The 8,809-nt window shown below is 38.5% G+C and overlaps 1 protein-coding gene across 1 annotated transcript in view; it reads left to right on the forward strand.

Moving 5' to 3' along the window:
- SLC9A2 (solute carrier family 9 member A2) overlaps positions 1-3,755 on the forward strand; it is a 35,399-nt gene extending 31,644 nt beyond the window's left edge. The window contains exon 12 of the mRNA XM_027445609.3: positions 482-3,755. Coding sequence (XP_027301410.2) covers positions 482-852 — 371 coding nt within the window. The 3' untranslated portion in view covers positions 853-3,755. The remainder of the gene's footprint in view (positions 1-481) is intronic.
- The last annotated feature ends 5,054 nt before the right edge of the window (positions 3,756-8,809 follow it).

Genomic DNA, 8,809 nt, shown 5'->3' on the forward strand with positions numbered 1-8,809 from the left:
TAAAATGATTACCAAGTGACTGAAGTGTGCAAGTTTTGATGAAGATGTTCGTTAATTAAAAAATAGTCTGCAGGGGAAAATATATTGCACATGCACACACCCAAAATGTTTCCAGCTGAGCTTACCTGATAGTTATCATTTAAGAGTGTTCCCTGAATGGTTACACCAGCTTTCCAGCTTGGCCATTTTCTACCTTGCTGTGAGGAGATGAAGGAGTTTGTGGCACTTGCAAGCTGTGAGATTTGCCCTGTATTTTTTCTTTGATATCTTACATTTAGGTGTAATAAGGATGGGATGTTTCCTCCCAGCTGGTCATTGCCCTTGGGAGATCCTTTGCTTGGTGGAACATTGATGCTACTTTTCCAAAGTCAAGTTTGTAGAGTGCCTATAAGTGCGGTGCCCTGGAAATGCCTCTTATGGGGTGTGAGGGTGAGAGTATCTCGTTTCTATGTCAAATTTTAATTTTGTTTTCAATCAACAGTGGGTGACAGCAGTGACTCTGAAATGGATGCCACGACCACGGTGCTCAATTTAAGACCCAGAGCAGGGAAAATCTTGAGAGAACAGAGACTGAGGCAGCAGCGGCCACCGTCTGAGTTGAGGATGGAGTGGAAGAATGAAGTTGATGGGAGCCAGAACGGACGAGGAGAGCAGCAGGAGCCAGGGAGTCTGCCTCAGCCATCCATTGGGTTCAGGCAGCCACTGCTGACGAGACCAAGATTTGGCACTTTGAGCAGGGAAGATTTGACTGCAGACCATGGGTCGGCAAGACCTATACCACCACCACGATTGGTTAGGCAAGCGTCACAAGGGGAAAGACAGAGAAATAAGCCTGAGAACCAGCCGTATTGAATACAGCCGAAACTGAACTATTGGTAATAAGCAGTGGGCATATCAAGTTAGGATTCTAAACTATCTGATCAGACAGTGGGATCCATTAAAGAGAAAACAAACCTTAATGTGGATCTAAGCATTTCCATTTGGACAAAGCCAATGCCATTAACTAAGTGAAAAGAATACTGGAGAAATTGCAAAACTGAGGACATTAAAAAATATCTATTTTATAAATAACTTATGGCAATGCTTTAATTACATTATATCCACTATTAAGATAGGATGGAAACGTGCCTTATCACATCATCTCCTGTGGAACCGAGTCATGCAAGTACAATACCCAGATATCCATAGAAAATCATGAAAGTCCAGTGATGAAGGGGTTCTTTACAAAAACCTATATCATTTCAGGTTTTATTTATGATCAAATAACACTTGTTTTAACCAGAGCTTTAATATGAGTAACACTGAAAATTGCACAATGCACCTATCATATAGACTTCATAAGAAGAATAAGTATATTCCTGGAGCCCAGTTTGTTGCAAGAGCTGTGATCTGCAAACAGAGGAAGAAGAGAAGGAGTAAACTGTTGGAGCAGAATTGCACAGTTTATAGAGGGAAGCTGCAACAGAGACAAGACCTGAATAGCTTGAATTTTTACTTTTTAAATGTTGGCAATATGTAGCCTTTGAATGGTACTGCGAATCACCAAGGGAAATCTGAATTCTCACTGAAATCTGAACCTTGATTCTGACTAATGTCAACAAGACTAGAGCACTTAAAAGGACACCAGAAGCCCTAAAAAGAGACTTCAAGTAGATAAAAAATGTTACTGTTCCAAATTGCTTTTTGCACCTTAGCTTTTCCATGGCAGTGCAAACACAGCAGTAGAATAGTTGTAGAGCACTGCACATAGATGAAGCCAGCAGTGCCCTGTTTGAGTTTTGGGACCACCGAGGTTCAAGAAAGCTCCTTCACTCATGCTTGTGAACCTGGTCAACTTATTTTACTTTTTGTTTCTTCATTTATAAGGGGGGAGGATCATCTTTTCTTTGGGCTATGCACTCCAAGGAACACAAATGTTCCTTCTGATTTGTTTGTACAGTAAAAGTAGCACCACAGAGCTCTGGAATCAGTTGCAGTCACTGTGCACCTTACTAAAACCCATAAGAAATGCAGACTTTCTTCACCCTAGCATAAACGGCTGTCATCTGAGTGCATATGAGAAGGGAGGGTGCATTAAAATAAATGATACTTAATAGCTCTCAGGAATTTGCACTTTCTGTCCCACTTTATCTTAAGTTTTGAGCTTTCTTCAGCACAGATACACATTTCAGCACAATGCAAAAATCATTTTCATTCTTCTTGTTACAAGATTCATAACTTTCAGTTAAGAATGTACACTGTGAAATCATAACTTTTTTTTTTTTTTCGTTAGCACATTTCTAAATCTGTGGGCAATAAGATTTACTTTTTTTTTTTTTTTAAATTTAAGCTCATTTTGAAAGAACTATTAAAAATCAAATTTCCTTTTAAAATCACAGGGTAAATTTCTTTCAAAGGTTTGTGGGCGGGCTGGTAAATGAGTTTTATAAATAGGGATAATGACTTTCCTTCACTTAACAGCTTTTCCAAAATATTCATTTAATGCATGTATTTTAAATGTCAAACCTGCCTGAACTCTTTTATTGTCACATCTTTTAATCTTTTTTCTCTGTTCAGGCTATATAATTTCTGCTGTTTGTCAAATGTAAATTTTAAGCTGCAGAGAGATGACTAGGTGAACCCTAGAAATCTCAGTCAGGTGTTCATGGCTATTTTCAAAAAATAATTTTTGTGGAAGGCAATATTTGTCTACCCTTTAACAATCATATCTTGTCTGGAAATAAAACCGGGTTCTAACAAAGTCAGTAAGCTTTAAAAACAAATTTGAATGTATTTCTACAGGAAAATATATTTCAACTGTAAAACTGCCAGCAGGTACTCTATCACTGCATTACTGATATCACAATTAAATAAGAAAGAAGCCTTAAGTTTGGATTTCAGTTCCGAAACCTCTCTGCAGATGGGACTGTTTAGACCAGGTGTTTTATAGCAGGTCCATCTGAAATCTGACCAAATAAATAAATGTAAAATGTTGCACATGGACATTTAGTTTATTCTCTGTGGAGCTTTCTCCTTCATGTGCTGGTAATGACCAAGTAATTGGAGAAAGATGTCATGTTTTTTAAAAAAATGGTTGTTGGTTTTATTGGCACAATATTAAATAATGGATGTAGGTTTTAGGAACCTGACAGCTTTCCTTGTGTTGTCCATTAGTGCAGCACCTGCTTAGATCATTGGTACTTGAACTGGGTTCCCCATTGTAAAAACACAAAGGTAGAGGTTGTTCTTATGAAATATGCTCTTGGTGCTTCAAGACACACCAGCAATTTGCTACCTTTTCAAAGCACTTCGAGAACCTCAGAAGAGGAGCATCAAGGGAAACCTCCAGCATGGTTACACTGCAATGCGGAATCACATCTCCTGGGACTCTGGCTCCTTGCAAGTGCTGCCTCCCTTTCCCTCTCCTGCTCCTCCCACCCCTTTCAGGCTCTTTTCTGGTGCTGCTAGGACAGACCTCATCACCTTGGGAACTGCTTCCCTGCGTGGTCTTTTCAGTAGCAAAGACAGCTGCAGGTGACACAAGCTATGTCCCAGGTAGCCCCTCATGCAACTCAGACTCTGGTTTGGGTCTGAGGTTTGTCTCTCTCTTTTTTTTTTTTTTCTTCTTCTCCTCTTCTGCAAAGTAGCACCTTTGCCTCTTCCTCAAGTGCCCATCTAGCTTCAGCTTGCGTTAAGAAACCTTTCCTTAATGTTGTAACTAAGAAAGCATGTCTGCTAGAGAACGAGAAGCCCAATCAAGCTGTCCTCGAGCACCATCTGATGGAGAAAAACGTGTATTGACTTGGGACACGCTTTTCACTTCGGAAAACCAGATCTTCAGCATTGACTGGGAAACATGCCAAATCCACGCATTTCTTTTTGTTGTTGTTGTTTGTTTCCATATGGACTCCCCAGTGCTCTCTGTAGTATCAATATTTTACTGCCTTGATAAATGCCCAGCTGTCCAATTTCAGGGATGAGACAGTAGAAAATATATGTTACACTGTGAATTAGGGTTCTCTGGGAGTTTCTTTTCCCCTTTAGCTTCTGAGGCCTATAAAATTGCAAGCAAATAGGATAAGAAAGTAGGTATAGCAAGGGCTACAGTGTAGATAGACAGCCAGTTATCTGTTTAAGTATATATTTGGAAGAGAAAACAAGAATAATTTGCTTTAAGAGACCAAATTTTAAGGGCTGTACTGCTTGGTACTGAAGTGTAATTCAAGGCCCACTGAAATGACAGGTGTTTAACAGAAGATAACCCTGCTGCATAACAATTTAGAAACTTAAGAATATCATTCTCTGTTGAAGCCACACAGAAATCACATAGGGGAACAAACTGAGTTGAAAACTTGGCCAAAATAACATGCATGCTGTTCTGAATAGTACCTTGGGGTCTCTGGAAGTAAATACATTGCACTCTGCACCAGCTTTTTCAAGAGATGCCAAATCCATCAGTTCCAGACACCAAAAACCTTTTAAGGCTGACACTGCAAGAAGTGCTTCAGCTGGTCACCATTTCCAAAACTGTTTAGGTTCTGCCAACATCCCCAGCTCTTGAAGAGTTGAAGAATTTTGAAATTGGTTGGAGGCATGCTTGTACCGCAAGAGCTCTGGTCCTATAAAACTATGATTGTGAATATGCTTAAAACACAGCGTCTGCAACACACAGCGCCAGCCAGGCCAACAGTAGAGGCCAGGAGGCACAGCCCAGAAAACAAGATGCAGGAGGTATCAAGTCCAAGCAGGAGAATGAGGATCTGCTTTAGGACCCAATACAGAGGGAATTCATGAACTACTTAACTCACCTTATTCAGGTGTTATTTAAATCCTGAAAGAAGGACTAATTGCTAATTGGCAGATATTTTATTTTTTTAATTAAAATACATATTACAGCTTAATTCTCCTCTTAACAGTTGAAGGGTACCTCAGCACTTGGGAGTTAATCAGATTTGGGGTTGAAAACTGCACTGTGCCACTTGAGACTTTTCTCTACCAGAATTCCTTCTGCAGGTGCTGGACAGGTCTTCTAATAGGACAACACAATGGGATATTGGGTTAGCATTGTTTCTCCATGCAGTCAAACCCTGATACAATTCCTGTACAGGGCTGAGAAGCTTCGGAAGCCTTTTTATCCTGTGACATTTGATACCTGGGGCTAATATTGCAGTAGGAAAATAATAGTTACACTGGTTGATCTGGTGAGTCTCACTGTTTCATGATCTGGAATGTGCTGAGGTTCACATTGGTATTGTATGAGTTGCAACAGCACTCTAGCTGCCAAAGGTTTTGTTTCAAGAAGTAATTTTTAGCCGCAGAAAGGTAAAAGTGTTTTAAATACCCCGGCTTATTTATTTTTCATATTATTGCTCTCACCTTGTTTAATAGACTTGACAGAATGAAAGAGCAGCTCCAATTGCAAAGCATTTCTCAAAAATAGCTCTTTGATGCTAACATTGGATTAAAAATAACTAAATATTTAGCTTCAAGACTTCATTTTAAAAGAAGCACTATTAACTATTTCATTTTTATGAGAAAAAGGTCTGACCTCCACTCAGAATAAATTTATTCATAGAATCATAGAATCATAGAATATCCTGAGTTGGAAGGGACCCTTAAGGATCATCAAGTCCAACTCTTGACACCGCACAGGTCTACCCAAAAGTTCAGACCATGTGACTAAGCGCACAGTCCGATCTCTTCTTAAATTCAGTCAGGCTCGGTGCAGTGACCACTTCCCTGGGGAGCCTGTTCCAGTGTGCAACCACTCTCTCTGTGAAGAACTTCCTCCTGAAGTCAAGCCTAAACTTCCCCTGCCTCAGCTTAACCCCGTTCCCGCGGGTCCTGTCGCTGATGTTAATGGAGAAAAGGTCTCCTGCCTCTCGACACCCCCTTATGAGGAAGTTGTAGACTGCGATGAGGTCTCCCCTCAGCCTCCTCTTCTCCAGGCTGAACAGGCCCAGTGCCCTCAGCCGTTCCTCGTACGTCTTCCCCTCCAGGCCTTTCACCATCTTCGTAGCCCTCCTCTGGACACTCTCCAACAGTTTCATGTCCTTTTTATACTGTGGTGCCCAGAACTGCACACAGTATTCTCAAAGTCCAGGCCATAATAAACTTCCTTACAAGATTCATCTCTTGATGATCTCTTTGTGAATGAGTCTTCAAAATTATAGCAACAATGGCACAGTTTCAGTTTCCAAATCCCAAAGTGCCAAGTTATAAAGCATTACTTACCCAGGGGTAGTCCACAGCACCCCTAACTGAAGGGGGGAATAAGTGGGGGGAAAAGGGGGGAGTGGTAATGCTTGAACATATCCACAGTGGTTGCAGTCTGCTTGATTTCAATGAAATTAATGAGTGCTTGAAGTGACGAGCAAGCCAATAAACAAGCAATACTGTAGCTGCATTATGTGGTCCTCAGGAAACGTGTTCTCAGAAAATGAGAACAGTACAGACCTCTGTGGTGGGTCTGTGCTGAGTAAATTCAGAGTAAAAAAAAAAAAAAAATCACACACACAAAACAACCACACAAAAAAAATAATATGCAGAACTGATAGATTTATAAAATATCTGTTGGAATGTAGAGAGCATAAACCAACAATTAATCTTACATGCATTTAATCATTTAAAAGCAACAAAACGAGTACCTATCATACACTATCAGTTGTTTTACAGAAAAAATACTGCTCAGTATATGGTTTCTTCAGCATTAGCTGATCATAAAGGTCAATGTTAAAAAAATGAAAATTTCAAAAGGAAAAAGCAATAAGTAAATAAATAAATAATCAACCCTGCATACGAGCCCAAGAAAACTAACCCAAAACTAAAGTAATAGTGAGTAAGGGAAAAATCTCACTTTGCAGTCATTTGCAGGTTGAAACTTCTTTTTCCAGTTTAGTCCATATTTAGAGGTTTTGTTATGTTCAGATACCACAAATGGATCAAAGAAACTGCTGAGTAATTCAGTAAAGCCCAGCAGAATGTAGTCAAAAATAGCTGCGACTGCTTCTCCCTCAGCTTAAAAGGGGGAGTCACATCTCCTTCTCTCCTGGGACATCATTTACTCATCACTTGCTGCTTACATGGCCATGGCAACATGAGGGATGCAAACATGGTCTCCACGCACTAGGAACAGTAGCTTTAAGCATTCCATCTTAAAACTGGTAAGTTCTTTGTTTTCATTTTTTTCCTTCTTTTTCATTCGCTGTCAGGCCACTTGGTTGGCTTCTTTGCCTTCTACATTAAAAGCATACAGACTCAAATGATCATTTTAAGGAACAGCTAGTCCATAAAGAAAAAAAAAAATGCACTTCTTTAACATTAACTTAACCATTTCTATTTCATGCTATAGTTTCAGCAGAGGAAGAGAAGAAAAAACACAGTGACAAAATGATAAAAGTGGAACACAATTTCATTTTATTACTATTCCTAAAAAAAAACAAAAAACAACAAAACAACAACAAAAAAATCTGTAACTGAGTCTTTTCAAGAAGAAATGTTTGCACTTCTGAAAATCATTTTGGCCTACATTTTAAAAAAAAAAAATCCTTCCATAACACCAGTTGTAAATTCCCTGAGATCACAGCCTTCCAAAGATTTCTTAATGAAAATATTAGATTTCATTTTTATTTAGTGTATATGGAGACCTATTTTTCAAAATAGTATTAAACAAAAATATTTAATCATTGTGGAAAGCACATTTTTACTCATGTATAAAAAACAGTGAGACTGAAGCTTTTATAGGCAGAAAAGCAATATTCTGTGAGCTGTACAGTATAAACTGAATTTTATGTTTACAGAATTTAGCTTTAAACAGTGCAGCAACTCTAGAATGTTATCTGTTATCTAGTATAGCCAATAATCATAGTAAAAATTACAAAATATTTCAAATACATTAGTTTTTTAGGTCCCACCTTCCCTCCCTTTTTTCTTTTAACCTATGCTGTACTTGCAAAACAGAAATTGCTGACTTACAGAAGAGTGGCTTTAGGTAAAAATAAATACTGAAATCTATTTAAGACATGGAAAGAAAGAGTATAGGAAATTAAGGGTGAGAATGTTTTGAAGCATCTATCAAGCAAGACAAGGAAAGATAACACAAAATAAAATGCCTTAAGTTCCTAGGATAAAGTAAACACAGGTTACTACAATAAGTAATTCTGAGGATAGTTACTGACATCATAGCAGCAATGTAATAAGACACATTACGTCAATATATACAATAAAAAACTCAGAGCTCCCTCTATATATTCTCATAGTGGTGTCACTGGAATGACTGAGATTTCAGATAGGACTAAAATGGCAGCAGGCACTGGAAAAGAAAATATAAAGTGCAAAACACTGAGATTCTCCTAAAGTAGCAACATTACTTGCACAGATGTGTTCAAGGGAATAACTTTTTTAAAATCAAAAAATAAAAATTCTATGTAGTTGACTTTGTACTTTCATCAAGTAACGCTAGGAAAAGCACATGGAACATTATCAGTGCAAAATACTTTTTTATATATGTTTCAGATTAAATACTAACAGTGGTTACTGGTAAGCAATATAGGCTCCAACAACAAATGTCACAAGGAAGCACTACAACTCTCACTGTAGCTCAGAGAGTAAACTCTCATTACTTAAGAAGTTCAGACAAATAAGACCAAAATACAAACAAATCGACACTTTTTGTTTTGCCACTAAAATGTCACCTATGCCTCCAGTGATGAGAGAAAATGCATTAATCCAGAGCCATCTTAGAATTACTGTTGGTTGCTCTGGCAGACTTTAACAGTCATTTGAAGACTTGAGAAGAAAATTTATTCTTAAAACGAAGGTACAAAACCTG

This window comes from Anas platyrhynchos, chromosome 1 (genome assembly GCF_047663525.1).
Source record: "Anas platyrhynchos isolate ZD024472 breed Pekin duck chromosome 1, IASCAAS_PekinDuck_T2T, whole genome shotgun sequence".
NCBI lineage: Eukaryota > Metazoa > Chordata > Aves > Anseriformes > Anatidae > Anas > Anas platyrhynchos.